Source organism: Epinephelus moara, chromosome 21 (assembly GCF_006386435.1).
Source record: "Epinephelus moara isolate mb chromosome 21, YSFRI_EMoa_1.0, whole genome shotgun sequence".
Classification (NCBI taxonomy): Eukaryota; Metazoa; Chordata; class Actinopteri; order Perciformes; family Serranidae; genus Epinephelus; species Epinephelus moara.
In genome coordinates, this window is record NC_065526.1 from 15,988,493 (window position 1) to 16,007,908 (window position 19,416).

Below are 19,416 nucleotides of genomic sequence, written 5' to 3' on the forward strand. Positions count from 1 at the left end.
AAAAAATTGCTACAGTCCTCATCAGAGGACACAGGTAGAGCAGGCAGTTGCGCACCAGTAATGCTACTTATAATGTCAAAAATGACCCTGGGATTTCTCTTGTTGGAGATGATGAGATTTTTAAAATAAGAGGCTCTGTGTTGGAGATGATGAGATTTTTAAAATAAGAGGCTCTGGCCACCCTAACAACAGAAATGAATTCAGCTAACAGTTCTTTAAAATAAAGACGATGTACATGAAGCTTGGTTGATTTCCACAAGCGCTCAACTAATGTAGCGTCAGCCTAGCTAAATCAGTGTGGTGTTAACTGTTTGTGAATACACTCAATAGATGTATATCTCTCAAATTTTGATCACAAATTTGTTAAAATCCGTGTTAGTGAGCACTTTCCCAAGATAATCCACCCACCTGACAGGTGTGGCATATCAAGATGCTGATTAAACAGCATCATTACCACACAGGTGGATGAAATGAAAGGCCACTCTAAAATGTGCAGTTTGATCACACAGCACAATTATAACCTAATTTGTAGAGCACTTAAAGATGAAGAAAATACAAAAGTGACAATAAAACATAAGCATATACATATGCCTACACTAACTTCAACACTTACATACTTGTAAGCATGCATTCATATACACATGGTTGCATACATACATACATACACTCCCATACACACAGTAAGTCATATCAACTTTCAGGAGAGGCCAATCTGTAAAAGTAAGTTTTCAGATGAGACTTGAAGAGATCTGATGTTCAGTGGGAGGCTGCTCCAAAGGAGGAGCATGAACTGAAAAGGCTCAGTCACCCTTTGTCTTTACCCTGGACTGTGGAACAGTTAAAAGACCCAGACTAGCAGACCTGAGGGGCCTTACTGGACAGTATGGTTTGAGAAGCTCAGTTGTCCTGTGCCAGATCACTGGGAGCGTGCCATTGGCATGCAGCCTGCAGGAATGTCCACCAGAGTTGTTGTCTGTAAATTGAAGGTTCATTTTACTACCATAAGACATCTCCGATGTTGTTTCCCTGAATTTGGAGGTGCATCCAATTGTCCTCACAACCACACAAGTTGGTTACAAAAATGAACAGCAGCTAGGTGAGGAAGATGAGCATGCAGATGAGCTTCCCTGAGAAGGTTTCTGGCAGTTTGTGCAGATATTCTTTGGCTGTGTAAACAAATTGTTGCATCAGCTGTTTAGATGGCTGGTCTCGGGTGATCTTGCAGGTGAAGATGTTTGATGTGGAGGTCCTGAGCTGGTGTGGTTCAACATGGTCTGCAGTTGTGACGCAGTTTGGATGAACTGCCAAATGAATCTCTTAGGGCTACTGTGAAACTGCGCCTACTTGGGGCAACAAAAAGGTCTGTCTTGGGTATGTCGGTACAATAGACAAGAAAGGATGGCAGAGGAGATACCCACACACCAATGCAACTGAGCTGGACAGCCACAGATTGCAAGTTTTAGAGTGGCCTTTCATTGTTACCATCACAAGGCACAGCCATGTAGTAATCATGCTGTTTAATCAGCTTCTTGATATGCCACATCTGTAGGGTAAATGCAGTATCTTGGAAAAGAAGTGCTCAGTAACATGGATTTTAATACACTTGCGATCAAAATTTGAGAGACATTTATCTATTGAGTGCATAAAAAGTATTAGATCTGTAACTTAAACTTGCAAAAAATGAGAGCAAAAACAAAAGTGCTGCGTTTACATTTTTGTTCAGTGTACACAAGAGTCATAACTCATTCGTCACTGTGGAGGATGTCTGCACTAGACAGTTTCATGCTTAAGTTAGTTAGTTAGTTTAACAAAAATGCACCAAAAAAGAAAGCTATGAGTTTCCTTAGCTTGCTGGTAAAATATCTAACACAAGTGATCCTTTGAATGGCCATTACCAGGTGATATGGAGATGGTGGAAGATATCTCCGAGAGCTGTAGACAGGAACTCCAGGCCTGGGGAGGTGAAGGAGTCTCACCAGGACTTGTTGGATGATGCTTGGCTGCAGTGTAAGTACTTAATATTTAGGACTGTGAGCACATATTGCATGCTGCTGGTCATCATGCTTCTACATCCTTGCTCACATGCCAGTGAGCAATGCATTATACAGTACTGTGGGTGTTTATCCCTTTATTTTCATATAGAGTCTTGTGAATATTGTATGTGAAAGCAAATTGATTGTTTCAATATGGATGACAGGTACAATAATGGGCTTCTTCCCAGGTGAGATCAGTATGGTTTTTGGTCGTGGAATCTTGCAGTACACCAAGGCTTTGTGCCAAGGCCATTATGACTATCTAGAGCGCCTGTCTGACTCAATACTTATGTGGATAATAAATTATCTGGAACTAGAGGATGTGGGTCAGCTTGGACGGACGTCACGCAGGTTCAGGCAGGTGAGTTCCAGAGACACACAAAGAGAGATGCTGCGAAAGATAAACTGTATCCAGCGATAAGAAACATTAACTCTATTATTGAAAGATTTCACCATTGTACATTTTATCTGCTCTTATGTGAACACATCATTATACATAATCAGTGATTAAATCTAAAGTAATATTCTATTCATACATTGTTTTAATTGATTGGACATTATATCAGTGCAACAAAATCAGCCCTTATTGTTAAATTTATTATACTTACCACTTCTGCTCCTCAGCTGTGTGGCTCACAGGAGTTTTGGGAGCAGGCAGTGCGGCAGCGCTGCTGCACAGTATCAGCAGAGGAAGCATCTCTGGCGCTTGAGGTGGGCTGGCGCAGCATGTTTTTCACCAGCAAGCTGCAGCTGCAGAAGCTGATCAGCCGCAGGAGGCTGAAGACCAAGGAGCAACAAGAAAGACAGGTCTCTGAGCCATGTGCAAAGATTGAAGTATCTCCTGATGAAAGCTCAGAGACAGACCAGACATCCGGTTCTGAGGAGGAATCTCACCATGGCATTATCCCCCATCTAAGCCTTGGCATTGATCCTGTTGCTGGCTTTGACACTAGCTCTTCCTGTGATGTTGACCCTGACCCTAACCCTGAACCACAGGCTGGCACTGATTCCAGCGTGCTTGTACCTTGCCAAGTGATCGAGGACAGGAAGAAGTGTGCTGTGGCATCACCGGTGCAGGACGATGCAGTGGGCAGTAGTAGAGGAGACTTCTTTGCAGAGCCAGACAAGACACTGAATTAACCCTTGTGCCTGTGTTTCAGGCTTAATGTTGTATCGATATGCCATTTATACACACTCCTCAGCCTGCAAGGAGTTTGAAGAATGTCAAATCTATTTTTTTTTTTTTTTTTTTTTTTTACCTTTGTTGATAATTCTAAAATATCTTAGGATATTTGGGGATGTTTTTATTTGTATGTTGATTGTGCCATGACTTTTCTGACTAAGCACACCTTAATAACAACAACAAAAATACAAACAGGACATTGTAGATCAGATTAATCATTCAGACATATTTTAAAATATTGTAAGTTGCAGATTTAATATACATTTAATAAACAATATGCAGTCGTGCTGACCGTGGCACCATTCATGAACTAATTCTGAGTCAGTAACTACTGGCCACTTAACAATGAGACTCAGCTGTACTTAAGGGACACAAACATGGTAAGTAATGGTGAAGTATTTATGAGATAATGCATGCTTTGTTTTGTTATTATTAACTCTGACCCTTTTACTTATACATATTTCCATTTTTGAACCAGGTCAGTTTTGCATTCTTAACAAGGAGGACCTGCGCCAGCTCCTGAGAGATTGCGACATGTTATGAGTCGAGTCACAAGATGTTGCTCCCTTCTGTCAACCAGTGCCCACAACACTGCAGAAGGGAGGTTTCTGTCATCCTTACCAGGTACCCAAGCTCATTCATCTTTTAGTAGAGGAGTAGCACTTTCAACACAGAAAAAGCTACTCTTCGGTTTTTAATTGTTTAAACTGAAACAATATGAAGTTCAGATAAACACAGTGTTCTGAACTGGCACAAAAAGGTGTCTCCAAGGCAGAAAAAAAAGAAAATATGCCAAAAAAATTAAAATGCAGAAATGTGATATCTATCACCTTGCATACTGTCAGGTCTGTTACAATTACCTCATGATCTGGATTCAGACAAAAGATACATAATGTCTGTGCAAACAGAAAAAAACTGTCCCCTAGGGGGCACAAGCTGCTAGTGTTCATGGTCCATCCTGTGCTCAGCTCATATTGACATCATCAGTGTCCTCTCCTCTGCCTGCCTGTGTCTTGCTTTGCTTGTGTTAGCAAATATGCTGCATTGAAGTGACAATTTTCTGTTCTTGATTTGAATTTTCTGTTACATTGAAAACAGAGTGTTACATTAGAGGGCAAATTTTTAAATGCTTGAAAAGCATTGATTAAAGACATAACCAAAACTGGATTCAGACAGTTTTCCCAGAAATATCCAATAATTAACTGGGACTTTTTACTGTACTTGTGTCTAAAGCTTCAATGTTGATAAGCAGAAAACTGTGAGCTTGAGACAGTGTGAGCAGGGATTAGGCAGATGTGAGTGGCGGCCACCTGTGCTCCTGGCCTCTACTGTATCTCTTTAAACTAATTGTGATTGTATGTAGTCTGTGTTGGCAACTCCCATGATTCTCTCAGTTCTGCCTTGTGTCCAGAGAGCATGTCTCAAAGTCTCATGTCCTCAAAGTACTTCTACAACCTCTGAATAATATCCCCAGCTATGGGGAGCAGTTCACCACTCTTTTTTAAAATAGCTAGGCTCTGCCAGGAGGATGAATCTTTGATAAGGCCACCTAGAAGTCAACTTCCTCTTTCCATACCCAAGCTTCCATATCTGCAACTACTTTAGTCACTGACTTTTCTGGCATGTCTGCACCTCCCTACTGAGTCTGGAGGGACGTTACACAAAGTTTTGAACAAGATCCCACCTGAGTCAAAGTCCACAAATCTTTGCCAAATTTTTGTGACATGATGGTTGAATTTATGGACAATGCCCTCTTAATGAGGTATCTCTCTCCACATGTTTGGTTGCTGCTCTATGTAGGAACCTCACCTGCTATCTGATCCTGCTCACTGCCAGATGGTTATCTGTAGGTGAGCTCATTTCCTTGAGGGTCTAGAGCATATGACCTCAGATCTGATGACAGAGCTACAAAGGCAATCACTGACCTTTGACTCACTCACCACTGAGTGTCAGATCAGGGAGGCGAGTCGCTCAAATCACACCCCTCTAGCTACTCTAGTCCTTTGTAGAATAAGGGTCGAAGTCTTCCAGTGTCACCGTGAAGCCACCAGGCCGAGCTGTCCTTCACGCCTGACCTGCTTCGCTGTAATGAGCAATCAACAGTCAGTCAGTCTCCCTCTCTAATAGAAGCTGGCACACCAATGAGACCTTTTTATCTGGGAAGTAACTCCATATCTGGCTGCTTCCTCTCCCTTTGTACAGCTGCAGAGAGGCTAACCCTAAATTCAAATTCTGCTTACACACCTGCAGCAGCCCTTGAGCTCTACAACCAATTAAAACCCTTCATCTTGCATGAATAAGACAAAAAGATGGAGGTCCCACATTCTGTTTTTGGCCTGTGTCCTATATTTTCAGATCTGTAGGAAATCATAGACTGTGTAAAAATATTGGACGTAGCCTCTGTGATGTCACTCACTGGTTTGTGGACCCCCGTTTTGAAGCCTTGAGTTTGGCATTTTGGTCGTTGCCTTCGATTTTCGGTGCCAGAGGTGACAATATATATGGACGAGATGCTGGAGCTGTGGAGGAGGGGGTTGAATCTGACATATAGACTGTGGTGACTCCTCGCAGACAGCATGTCACTCAAAGCGGCCCCACCCTTATTTATGCATAACTTTAAATGCTAATCAAATTAAAGCCTTAATAAAATGAATAAAACGGTTATCATGACTGAAGACAAAAGCTATAGTGATCAACACAGTCTTGTGTACCAGGCTGTTTATTTCTGCTGTGAAGCTGAGCATTTCAACAGGAGGGTCTATGGGGATTGACTCGCTTTTGGAGCCAGCCTCAAGTGGCCATTCAGGGAACTGCAGTTTTTGGCATTTAGCGTTGGCTTAATTTTTCTGCCCCAGAGTTTGCTGCTTGAAGAAAATGTATTGCTACTGCACAGTAGGATATTAATGTTCTTGCTTGTAGTGTCTTTGCATCCAACTACTGTGTCTTTTCATGCTGTTTTTTTGTATTTACATTTATTTCCTTTCCTCCTTAACCTCGTTTAAAATGACATAACCACATACCTCTCTTGATACTGATTAAGAGAGAACAGGAACCTTGAGAGACACTGCAGTTGTGTGGGTACCTCACACACCTGTTTTGGTTGGTTCTGTGCACTTCATTGATAAGCACTGCTAGAAAAATCCCTGTTTATTGTATTCCCACCTTCCTGCTCTGCTGGGAATACTCTTCATCCATTGCCTCTTTTTCTGGAAAGCTTGAGAGAGGCCATAAGAGGATGGAGCCAGACCATGTAAAGACCATGTAGTGAACCATGTGGAGGATAGGATGAGTATGCTCTGCCCATCTTAACCTTTACTCCCTCCTCAGGCCAGGCTAATCCTCCCAAGGTTAGAGCAGCAGGCTGCTTTAAAAAGCAAGCGTCCAAACCAGAAAGGGTCAAGAGTGGAAAAGAAGAGTCACTGAAATGCCTCTCATGTCTGTACAGTATGTGCTTCTGCTCAATTTCTCAATAACTCTCTCAATCTCCCTTGTTGCCACCATATCACTTAATCACATATTTCATTTTACAACAGTAAGGCTGGTGCCAAACACGTTTCTTGAATGACCATTAATTTTTGATGGGCCTTCAATGACAGTTACACGGCTCAGCTGGGATCCTCCATTGAGGAAACAGGAAAACCCACAGAGTGACGTGTGAGCTCTCACCGTAGCACCCTTGGCTTTCCCTGACCTGGTAAAAGATGAAGCCTATGACCTCTTTTCATCCACTCAGGAGGCTTAAGTGCTTTACTAGCACTGTGATCCATTTACAACATGACTGACATTTGACATATTTAATATGGCACGTCTCTAAATGGCAAGGTGCCTCTCTCCTCGAAACCCCCCCCCAATTAAATCTTGTATTGTAATTTGGTGGAATATTAGTCAAATAATGGAAGTTACAATATAGTTTGTCCTTTCTTAATGTAACCTGTCAGTATTTTTTTCCTTCTGGGGCAAATCCAACCAATAATGATCTAATTTCATTGATTGCTGTGTTTTTTTTTTTTAATTTCCACTTCCACACCGGTCGCTAGGTGTTGGTGTCTTCCTGGTATTGAAGTCAAAAGGTCTTGAGCTCGGAGCTCACTGATGGCAAGCAAAGCCCTTGATCTTGTGCGGGGCGCTGACAGCTTGAGACCATTTGAGAAAGGATGAGCTAATATTATCTGAGGTTTATTGTACTGAATTAGCCTACACCACCGTAGCTGTAGTGTAGGGTTACTACCAACACAAACAAAGGAAAGAAAGGGTTTTGTTTCAAAAGCTAAGACCACTTGTCTGATTTAGTGCAGAGCTGCAACGGTGAAATGCCAATGTTAACTTAATGTATATAGTGTATACAGTACAATACAGTATATGTATATATTTATGCAGTCTAATATCAGACTTGTGATACGATGAGACTACACATTGATGTAGAAAGCTAATGTATGTTCAAGCTCAATCAGAAACATACCTGTTTGCCTGGAATCTTTTGGCTTTCCTCTCCTGTGTGTAGTGTAGTATCACTGTTAGGTATCAGGTGTATCACTGGTTCTTAGTTTAACCTCACTTCTGTCACATGACTGAGGTTAATTCCTTAGGCTTTTTATAAACTGACTTGTAGAAAGAAGCTCTGGTGCCACCATTGATCTGAACTTCCAAGTCTGTGTTAACTCTTGATTTTAACAGCACCAGTGAAAAAGAACATTATCAACTTGAAGTTTTTATGGTATTCTTAAGTCAGTTTTATGCAGTTCAGTTGCTGAAAGAAGCAGATTACCTATACTTGGTAGGTAGACGGTGGGGAAACTAGTTAGTGTGGTCATGTAACCACTGAGCACTGCATCAGTTACTTGTAATGTCACCTACTACATCCCACTGAGCACCTAATGTTACTAATTTCATGTCATTATTTATTTCATTATTTTTTACACTTCACACATTATACAATTCCAACACAACATTTTACTGTTAAAAATAATGCTAAAAAATTAAAAAACAAATATAATGCTAAATATATGCTACAATCTGAAACATACGTGACCAAAAAGCAGCAGTGAGAAGAAAAAAGATATTTTGTTGCCTGCCCAGTTCTCAAAAGAAATAACATAAATGATCTACTACATATGGTTTGTCAATGCTTTTAACGTCCTTTTGTATATATAGCTCTCATATAGTAAATAATCTTTTTGAAAAATAATTAAAGAATAAATGCAGTACTCTTCAATAACTCTAATTCACATATCTGTTACACAGTGGCTTATTGTGAAATCACTCAATTCGGTGATGTGTAAAATAGCATTTTGGATTACTCCGTGTGTGAATGTTTAACTGAGTAGCAGGTGACACCTAGTACGGTAGCCTGGGCAATTAGTGTGTTAATGGGTGAAAGTGACAAGTAGTGTAAAAGCGCTTTGAGTAGTTGGAAGACTAGAAAGGTGCTATGTAGGTGCAAGTCCATTTACTAATTAGGTCATTTTGCAAATACCTAGGAAAATAAGCTCTTTAACCCTTTGAAACCTGAGCAAATTGGCTTGATTTTCTACAAGAACATGGGAATAAGGCATTAAGCAACGGAAGAAGAAATAACCCCCCAAAATTGCAAGAAATTAGTAAAAAGAGAAAATTAAAAACAAACAAACAAGGAGATGCCGTGGGAAAATTGCGTAAAAATCATTTAAAAAATAATACCATAATTTTAAATATCTAATAATAATAATTAAAAATATAGTGTTTCCTTTGCAGAAAAACTGTTTTCCCTGTTTTCCCGACATTTCTTACCAAATTGCTCATTGCCTTCTTTTCCCATGTTTTTGAAAGAAATTGCACCAATTTGCTCAGGGTTCAAAAGTTAAATACTTGCAAAAGGCATCTGAAAGCAGCACAGGAAAAGTTATGTCACTCCAGCTTTCAAAGGGTTAAAGATATGATGTAACTTTTCCACATTAAAATGTCTAAAAACAGCTAGACCAATGATGTAATTGTGTACTTCCATTATTTCAAATGTTTCCAACAATGTTCAAACTGAGAGAAATCTGTAATTTGAATTGGTCTGTGTCATTTGATCTCCATCGCCTGTCAGTGGCGTCATATCCCCTTTGCACATGGGACAGGGTTGTGGCTGTCTGTAAGATGCTGTCATAAACAGACTTTTTATCTACTTTTAAGCCTCATTTTAGGATGTACTTTTTAGATATTGGCCATTTTTAACTATATATATTAACCAGATAAAGGATTTCAAGTCATTGGACATCTGGATCTTAAGTTATCAGAGAAACAAGTTGAGCAAACGTTACCACGTATTGTAGTCATTATATCAGCCAAATCTGGCATCTGTATGCATCCAAATTAGTATATACTCGCAGCTTACCTTGTAGTGATGGCCTTTACATCATATGTGCATTGTAATGGGACATAGCAATAATGTTAGAATATCTGAAATGTTCAGAGTTGTTACTGTAAGTTGGTGGTCAGTGATAAATGAAGGTAAACGATGAGAATGAAAGAGCAGACAGATTAGGAGTAAGCTCTCTGAAATACCTGCTCTGTTGAGACTGGGAGGAAAAAGAGAAGATGGGGATGTTAGATTGTAGACCCATGGTTTAGTATATGGACTGCCTCAGTGAAAATATTCATCAGTATTCTGCTCAAGGCTCCAAATGCAATCTTATTATCTATTCACATCCTACAAAAAACACATGTAAATGCCGAACCAAACAGGTCTTTGTTCTCCATTTTCTCACAACGTTTATTAGAGGAACCTCCATTAACTACTATGACAGTTTGTTAAAGGTGTCTTGCTCTTTGCAGAATATTTTCTGCTTTCTTTTGAGTCTTTTACTGTGTCTTACCATTTAATGCACAGTCAAAGAACCCATTGGTCCACTGTTAGAGACTACAGAACACCATGAATAAATATAGAGGTCTACAAAGCCTCTTAGGACAGAGCCCGCTTACGATTCCCTTTCCGTGCACAGCATCCCTGAATAGTCCACACAAAGATCCTTAAGCCAAAATCCCTCCCTGGTATTTAATTCTAAATTAGTCATTACTGGGTGTGTCAGTGTGTCTTAGGTTTGCAGGTAGGTTGGGTGAAGGAGCTCATTTGTGCGCTGGCTTTGGAGCGAATTGCACTCTCACACAGACACACTCATTCTGAAAGACGCTGAGGGTATCCGTGGGGAGCCACTGAAGAACCCAGTCACTTAGGGGGAACAGACCACATACAGGCGCCAAGATGTGTGACATGGGGGGACTGGATAACCTGGTGGCCAACACGGCCTACCTAAAAGCCCAGGGCGGAGATGACAAGGAGATGAAAAAGCGCCGTCGAAGCTTGTCTCTCCCCAAGCCGGAGCAATGTGCTTCAGTACGAGCGTCCATTGACAAGGACTTTACGTCGCTTTGTGAAAAGCAGCCTATTGGCAAAAAGTTTTTCCGTGACTTCCTGGCAAATACTGCTGAGTTTAAGCTTGCCGCTGATTTCCTGGATGACCTGTTGGACTGGGATCTGGCTGAAAATGCAGCAAAAGAGAAGGCACGCAAAAACATTATGACAACATATTGCAAGGCCGACTCCAAGAGCTTCCTGACCTTTCTCTCTGGAGAGCCGGCTGAAAAACTCAAGTCTGTGACAGATGCCAACTTTTCGGAGGTGATGAAAGGCAAAGTCCAGGACGGTGTAAGAGAATTTCTTCAAGGCAAACCCTTCACAGATTACCAGGCCAGCCCTAACTTTGATAAATTCCTCCAGTGGAAAGAGTATGAGAAACAGCCTATCAGTGACAAATACTTCTATGAGTTTAGAACTCTTGGCAAAGGAGGCTTCGGGGAGGTAAGCGCGCAGACACACACATCTACATAAAATTTTATAGAAGTCTTTTGAAATATGTTTATCTCTTAACACTTCTTTTAGTTGCAGGACTCCTTCAATATGATATGTTATCAATTTAAAAAATATATATTTTCATTAGATTTTGTATAATATGTGCAAAAAATTAACCAAAAAAATATATTTAAAAAATGCATTCAACATCTTTTGGTATGGTAATGATGGTGCTACAGTAGAGAATTAGGACACAGTGTCATTTCAGTCTTATGAAGCATAAGAAAGGATATTGTAGGGCAAGAGATCATACCTTACATAATCATGAGGATTCCCCTTGTCTCAAAGTGACCATGAAGATACGTGACATGAAGGCCTGCCTGATGAATTTTAGGAAATCATGGCTTCTGTTTCATACAGTAACAAATACAAATTCAGAATGCAGGAAGTAGTGGGATTGTGTTGATAAAACTAGCTATGTGCTACAATCGCTCAAATACTGACTAATACTATAGAAGATCTTCTTGTCTTGTTGAGATCAAGATCTCTTTTTTAATTCAGACGTAAGCACGACACTAGATAAAAAACAAACAAACATGTCAGCAACTAAGAATGTAAAATCCTTAAACAGAGCATTGTTTCAATGTTGTCTGTTTTGAAAGAGAAACTGCAGTGTAAATATATCAACGAGCAGTAACTGTGTAAAACGGATGAAAAATAGTATGAGTTTTTAGTAATAGTCATCTCAAAGACTTGACATTGATAAGAGATACTTGATGAACATCAGAAGCAAATTGTTATCTCCTCATGGAACATACCGTGGACCCACAACTGAGCCTTGAGGAACCTCATTTCTTAGTCGAGCTCTTACTGTAGCAACAAGCTTAAGAATACAACCTAAAATAAGGCAACTTACTAAGATGAGTGCTGTGATAGAAGTGTAGAAAGCGGTGTAGACATAAAAAATTATTACAGTAATGTTTGTAACAGTATATTGTTAGTTAAAACGACAATGAAGGCTGCTACTATTACCTGTGTAAATCTGCTGTAACTTTGAAATACTGTTTTCTTTCAGAGCAGCCAAAAAAAACTTCACTCGACAAATAGCTTTTAAACTGCTAATGTAATCTACCAAGCAGTACCATGCAGTGGATGAACCTTTTCATCTGTCCACAGGGAATGAATGATACCAGAACTTAAACTTTATTTATTTATACAGCACCTTTTGTGCAAATCTGCAATACAAGGTGCTGAGCAAAAATCAAAAATGCAAAGAAAATACAGTTATACAATTAAAATAAATGACAATGCAAGGAAAAGACAATACAGGAAATAGAAGGGGGCAGAACGAAAAATTAAGTTATATTCAAAAGAAAAAATAAGAGGTGGAAAGAGTTTAACAAGTAAATGTTTAGTTAAAGATGTGGTGGCAAACAGGGTGCCAAGACACAGCTGGAAAGGGTCACGCTTGACTGACTTCTTGAACCAATTTTCTTGCCTTTAGTCCCAATAGTGATTCTATATTGGTGTTATGGAGCAAGACTGATGATAAAAAGTATCAGTCAAATCTGTTTTTTTTTTATTTATTTATACTAAAGCAGATATCATTTTTATTGTCACAGTTTTCCCAATAGGAGCTTTCATTCCCATGACACTATCAGACAGAGGACAAGCAGCGTTCATATTCAGCTTGATACCCATAGACCAATCTTTGTTTCCATGTAAAATGGATTCTAATTAATTTCAGAGAACTTGTTGAACATCAGTAATAAAGAAGTCCTGTTTTTTAACAAAGCTGTCTTTCTCCAGGTGTGTGCTGTTCAGGTGAAGAACACAGGGCAGATGTACGCCTGCAAGAAATTGTGTAAAAAGCGACTGAAGAAGAAGGGTGGAGAGAAGATGGCCCTGCTGGAGAAGAAGATCTTGGAGAAGGTTAACAGCTTGTTTCTGGTCAACTTGGGCTACGCTTATGACACCAAGACCCACCTGTGCCTTGTTATGACCCTGATGAACGGAGGAGACCTCAGGTACCACATTTACAACATGGGCTACGATGGCAAGGGCGTGGACAAGGGCATTGAGATGAAGCGCATCATCCACTACACGGCGCAGATCACCACTGGCATTCTGCATCTGCATGAGATGGATATCGTATACCGTGACATGAAGCCGGAGAATGTGTTGCTGGATAGCCAGGGCCAATGCCGACTTTCAGATTTGGGTCTGGCCATAGAGCTTCCTGCAGGGAAAACCGTCACCCAGATGGTGAGTAGATGTACACACAACAGTGATACCATCCCATGTTGCACTCTCAAAGCCATTAGGATGCTGTTAACATGAGATGACTTAGCTGGATGATGTCAGCAATGATAATGAGAATAAGAATAAGATTTTACGTCATGGCAAGAGATGTCTACCTTAAAGGGCCATTTCATCTATTATTCAAAGTCTTTTAAGTTGCACACAACAAAGGGCGGACGAGGACTCTCCCCTGATTCTGATCTTTAAATCAACAAACATTTAGTCAGGTGATCATCTACATGGTATGACTAAATTTACTCTTACACAAACTGCAACAGAAAGAAAATACAAAGAAAGGGAGATCACCTCATCTCCACCCTGTCTGTGTTGACCTGTGTGAGGATGAGGCCGGAGCTAAAAACTGTACCAGGCTTGGACAGGCTGTCTGTCCTGGTGGGGTTTTCACTTTAAATCCGGACAGGGATTACTGGATTGCTTAAAGATCTGTGCAATGAGTCTTTGAATCCATTATATAACTCATTTGATCCTTTAGCAGCCAGATTATAGCCTGGCCATTTATAGGCCACCATTTTGTTTAGGGGCTGTGTCAGAGACCTTGGAGGTCCAGCACTTACTTTACTACTTAAAGTAGCAGTCAATAAATAAAAGAGGGTTTCCCCTCAGCCACTTGGTCGCAGAGATTTAGTTATTCCTGTGAAGGCGTTACCTTCAGAGAGTTGCCTTGGCTGTGCTGTAGTGTGTCCCCATGACACTTTACAAAGCCTATAGCCTTGTGGGTCTTCTTGCCACGAGAAAGAGTAACACAGATAACATATCATAGATGAGTTCTTGCAGGGGTTCTAGTAATTGTGTGAGAATCAATCAATGATATACAAAGAAAGTTATCATTGACAGAACACCCCGATGGCCTGTCAGATAAATCACTGAGCTTTAAAATCACCTGCTGACAGAAATGTATTATGTAGAAACGTATTATATAGATTATATAAACTTAATATACAGATGGGGCATGATCACAAGCTAATAAAGTTACTGATTACTGATAGAAGAATCTAAGAATGACCGGATGACCACAACATTATTATTTTCAATTTTTTTCCTATTTTTGTCTGATAATACCTCCAGTATATTACACCTCACCTGCACTCACCTACGGATGACCTGAAAAAAGATGGAGAATTTAGCAAGAGGGTTTCTACAGGACTTACTTGGGGTAGCAAAGAGTAAGCCGTCAGCTCCATGAAAGTCCAGTAAGCTCATTATCCAGTACTCTGATGCTCCTCAGCCAGTCGAAGTGACTGGGCTGGCTTGGTCCCCTAATCTTCTTAGTGGGCATTACACAAGTCTGTCCCTGATTAGATTGACAGATCCAGGTAAAAACCTATGCTGAATATGTTTAGACATGTCAGTTTGCAACAGGTTGACTTTAACCAGGCTTAAAAAAACAAAAGAAGGAATCTGATCCTTGAAACTAAGATCATATTAATTTGGGTGATGTTTCTGTAACGTGTATGATCATACCTGCAAGAGATTTACCCCTTGTGGTTGACCAGAGGGTGTAGGGTCTTTATTCATCAACACATTTCAGATGAACAGAACATAGTTGCAAAAAGCCACCAGGAAAAGCTGAAAATAATAAAGATCTAAAGATTTGCATGTTAAGGGACATGAATGAAAGTATTGGGACATAAAAGTTTTGCATGCAAACCTGCTTAGATTTAGTCAATGGAGTTGGAGTAACATGCCCTCACTAATCAGTCAGAGGGTTCATGTCTTGTCCCATGTTAAAGTTCAGCTATTGAAGCACCACCTGTACCATCTGTCATGCAATAAGAAAATAAAGTTTTAAGAGCTTGTTAAACAAAGCTCACTGTCCTCATAATACCAACACAACACTTCACGTGTAAGCTGTGGATCTCCTAAGAAAGGTTTCTGCAGCAGGGTTCCTTCAGGACTTGCTTACAGTAGTAAAGGGCGAGCTCTCGGCTCGGTGCCAGTTTGCTGTGTCTGTGCATTAATTATACATTACAGGCATGGTGATGTGCTGTCTGGATTTTACGTACTTCCGCTGGTGGCTGTAGCATCCAGAAATGGCCAGCCTTTATATAAGAGGCTGGACTACTCTGTCAGTGTGTAGACACACATGACTCTTGACAGGTAGTAGGCTTAGCATTAGGATTAGGGCTGTAGGTGAGGTCATACAAGGGGAGGGAGGGAGGGAGGGAGGGGAGCAGGGGAACAGAGGGAAAGGTGAAAGTTATATAGAGTAAAAAGCCAGAAAGAGAAAACATTAAGTAACCCAGGCAGCCGTTCTGTGTAAGACTTTGTCAATGGGGATGCTTTTGTCTCCCAGTTTTTAAGTGATGTCTTCTTCCACAAGACATCTCTTTCTGTTCTCTGTGTCCTTTCCTTTTCCTTTTGTGAATGTGAAAACTGAAAATCTACCCACCTCTCTCTCCAGGCTGGTACCGGAGCATACATGGCCCCTGAGCTCCTGAGCAAAACTCCGTACAGGACATCAGTGGACTGGTGGGCCCTGGGCTGCAGTATCTACGAGATGGTGGCCGGTTACACGCCTTTCAAAGGCCCCGAGAGCAAGAAGGAGAAGGTGGAGAAGGAGGAGGTGCAGCGCCGCATTCTCAACGAGGAACCTAAGTGGGAGCACAGGTGCTTTGATGCTGCCACCAAGGACATCATCCAGCAGTTCCTGAAGAAGAAAATTGAAGAGCGCCTGGGCATGAAGTAAGAGGTTTACTACTCTTTTAAGCCACAAGCAAGCCACATACAAACACAGCGGCTTAGTGAATCTGATTTTCTCGTCAACATTCTGTATGAAATGGGTTTTTATGTAATAGTATATTTTTCAAAATGACATCTGAAATCAGTTCCACGTATAATTTGGGATTCAAATACTTTAACTGGTAGATATTTACTGGTGCATTGGATGTTAGGATACTGAGATTAGAGTAACCATGTAGCCACTTCTTGTTTCATTTAACAAGAAGTTAACATAGTAGTTTTGAAAGTAGCCTATTTTTTTTACCTTCTCTGTAGAAACAACATGGAGGATCCCAGGAAGCACGAGTGGTTCAAGACCATCAACTTCCCCCGTCTGGAGGCCGGGCTGGTGGATCCTCCATGGGTGCCCAAGCCCAATGTCGTCTACGCCAAGGACACCGACGATATCGCCGAGTTTTCCGAGATCAAGGGCATCGAGTTTGACGCCAATGACAATAAATTCTTCAAGGAGTTTAGTACAGGCGCTGTGCCCATTCAGTGGCAGCACGAGATGATTGACACTGGACTGTTCGATGAGCTCAACGATCCCAACAGGAAAGAGGGCGGCGGAGATCCTGACGACGAGAAGAAATCCGGCACGTGCATTTTACTGTGAGAAGCCACACGTTTGATATACCAGTGATAACCCTCCATGATTTGTTTCAGTCAGACTGATCCTTGATGTAAAAGATGAATCAGGAAAGAGGCGAGCATGATCGTCTTGTTGAGAAACATGTATCATCCCTTCTCTTTTAAGGATGCCCAAGGTTTAGAGATGCACAGCTTTGGAGGCACGGTTTGGTGAAACATGGAGGATGTGATGATGAAATTTGAGCATCATCTCTCTGGTTCTCAGCTTCTTTTGCAAATATCTAACAATGTAGACTTGCAACTACAGCTAGGAGTAATTTATACAACCTTCTCATTGAAGATACTACAGTTAGATTAGTTAGTCGAAGGCCTTTGTGCCATGATTACTATATTACTTAAAGAAACTGTTTCTAACAGTGTTTGCAGTAGTATTACCTGCTGCATTCAACACTGAGCTTTAAACAAATTGGAACAAAAACACGTGGAAATAATGGATTATGTAAAAGTTACAGCATTACTATGCCCTTTATTGATGCCATCATACAGTCACAATGTTTCTACAGTGCAATTGTGGCAGAGATAGATCTAGTGTCTAATATTACATGTTATGATCCTAAATTTCATCAGTAAGGATGATCACTGCATTTACATCCAGTTGGTTTTCCTTCTGCCCCGACACATTAGTTTTATAAAAACTATAAAAAGCGATTGTATGTATTGTAAATAACGAAGTATATCTATATCTATGCACAATGAGAGAAAGGCTAAGATGTAAGTCATCTGAAATTTAGGATTTATTTTAAAGAAAATGATACAGTTCACTGAGTCCCTCTACTGTTGGTGCTATGAGGCTCAACTTAGTGAGAAATGGAGACGGTTTAGTCCTGGGATGCTGGGAGAAAGATGAGTGCAGGAAGTTAATCGCTGCATATGAAGGAAGAAAACTTTAGAGGAGCTGGACAATAAATTCCTGGACCAGGAACATGCAGGTTGCCCTGTCCACGGCCATGAAACACGGTGACACTTCAGGGCTGTTCTCTTAGTTTGAGATGAGTGTGAATCACTCAAACTAGACCTGAAACACACTCCACTGTTGTGGTTGTTAAGCTGAGTAGAGAGACTTGGGTTAGTTCAAAAGAGAATCCTTGTTATTCTTGTTTACGTGTCTCAGGGTAATTAATGCTTAATTTTTTGAATTTTCAGATCTTGGACAGAGTTGAGTTTTTACGTTAATGTTAATAAGATATAAATATATATATATATATATATATATATGATACATGTACTTGTAAATATAAGATGAAAGGAATTGCTACTGTAGAAATGTCAGATGTAAAGCAGAGATTTCTTTGAATCTTGAATCATTTGAATGAATTAAAATATGTCTTTTAAAACGTGTTTGTCTCAATATGTTTGTTGTAGTCTCGATACCTGTAGTCTCGGTTGTCACAAACGGTGCCATGTTACTGCTTGTTCTCTGTGCTATTTATAACCACAGAGAAAGTGCTGCTGAGGGCTCTGGAGTAAATCCTAAAAATATCAGCTGCATTAATCCCTTTCAGGATGCTGACTACAGCCAGGCTGTGCTCCAGGCAGCCGCAAATTGGCAAGTTCAACTCTTAGCTGATAAGGCGATAACCAGTGTTATCCTTGCGCCTTCTTTGCTTAAATCAGCTTCAAATCCACTCAGGTACTGAAGCATCTTAGTGTTAGTGCCAAGCGACGGGTATGAGCAGAAAGAAGAGCTGCAGTACTGACCTGAGAAATGTTATTATACCACATTTTTATTTCTTTTCTTTTTTTTTTTTTTGAGAAAGAAAATGCTGCATGAATTAAAGTTCAATCCAAAAATCAGCCGATTGATGTGAGTGCTGAAAAAGGGAAAAGTGAGCCTACTGATGTTTCCTCTTTTTTTTTTTTTAGCAAATCTTTGCAAAATAGTGGAAGCATACAAACATAAAACACAGACTACAAGAGATCTTTTCAGACTTTCATGCCTAAGTAGTTTCAACATTTACAACATCTCCCAATTTATTTTCTTTGCTTCTCAGTCTAACAAACAGACAGATGAAAATATCTGTTTGCCACTACGTGTTTACAGCCGTCTAACTCAAGGACAGTAAGAGTTAAGGAGACACCAAGGTGGATTCGTGCTGCAGCTAAACCCCGAGAGAGATTATCTTAGCAGGACTCGGGTACAGACCGCTGTTGACAGTGAAGGACATAGCGGCTGCTACTGCTTCAGGGCGCTGTGGGAGCTGGATGGATGGAGGTGCTGTGAAATCCGAGCAGACAGGTGTGATCAGACGGTTTTTTTTTTACACTGACCTCTACAGCTTATGTTGTCTTTGGGGGGTTCAGTTACAGGTGCAGCTACTCACACAATGATGAGGATATAGTCTGAGTTTAAGTACCGGTAAGCATCTAAATAATTACAACTGAGTCAGTGTACCTGAGCCAGGTGAAAAGGACAAAACAAATCTCAGCATCTACCTACTGAGCTCATTTCTCAGTGGCTGTCATCTGATATTGCTGAAACCAGTGGCACGTTGAATTATGTGGATTTGTTGACATCGATTTGTGTGGGCAGGGAAACCACAAACTGCATTAAAGGGAATTAAAAGCCTTGCTAACACCCTCAGTTTGTCTCCCTTTGGCAGCACCATGTTCCACTGACAGCTTGTTCTACCTGTCTTGTTTCTGGCTCCCTCCTGTGGCTGAAGATTTGTGCTACAACGTTGTGCTGCCTCTGGGGCTCC

General features: G+C 40.6%; 2 protein-coding genes across 3 annotated transcripts in view; both read left to right on the forward strand.

Annotated features, from left to right (window-relative positions):
* fbxo36b (F-box protein 36b) overlaps positions 1-3,926 on the forward strand; it is a 5,816-nt gene extending 1,890 nt beyond the window's left edge. The window contains exons 2-5 of one of the 2 annotated variants that reach the window (XM_050032893.1): positions 1,899-2,007; positions 2,198-2,394; positions 2,658-3,596; positions 3,695-3,926. In XM_050032893.1, the coding sequence (XP_049888850.1) occupies positions 1,899-2,007; positions 2,198-2,394; positions 2,658-3,173 (822 nt within the window). In that variant the 3' untranslated portion in view covers positions 3,174-3,596; positions 3,695-3,926. The remainder of the gene's footprint in view (positions 1-1,898; positions 2,008-2,197; positions 2,395-2,657; positions 3,597-3,694) is intronic. The other variant, XM_050032894.1, reaches the window with a different exon arrangement.
* A 6,277-nt stretch (positions 3,927-10,203) lies between these two features.
* grk7a (G protein-coupled receptor kinase 7a) lies at positions 10,204-17,984 on the forward strand. The gene is made up of 4 exons (XM_050032777.1): positions 10,204-11,035; positions 12,836-13,291; positions 15,750-16,030; positions 16,343-17,984. The coding sequence occupies exons 1-4, from the start codon at positions 10,439-10,441 to the stop codon at positions 16,680-16,682; spliced, it is 1,674 nt and encodes a 557-aa protein (XP_049888734.1). The 5' UTR covers positions 10,204-10,438; the 3' UTR covers positions 16,683-17,984.
* Positions 17,985-19,416: the final 1,432 nt, after the last annotated feature.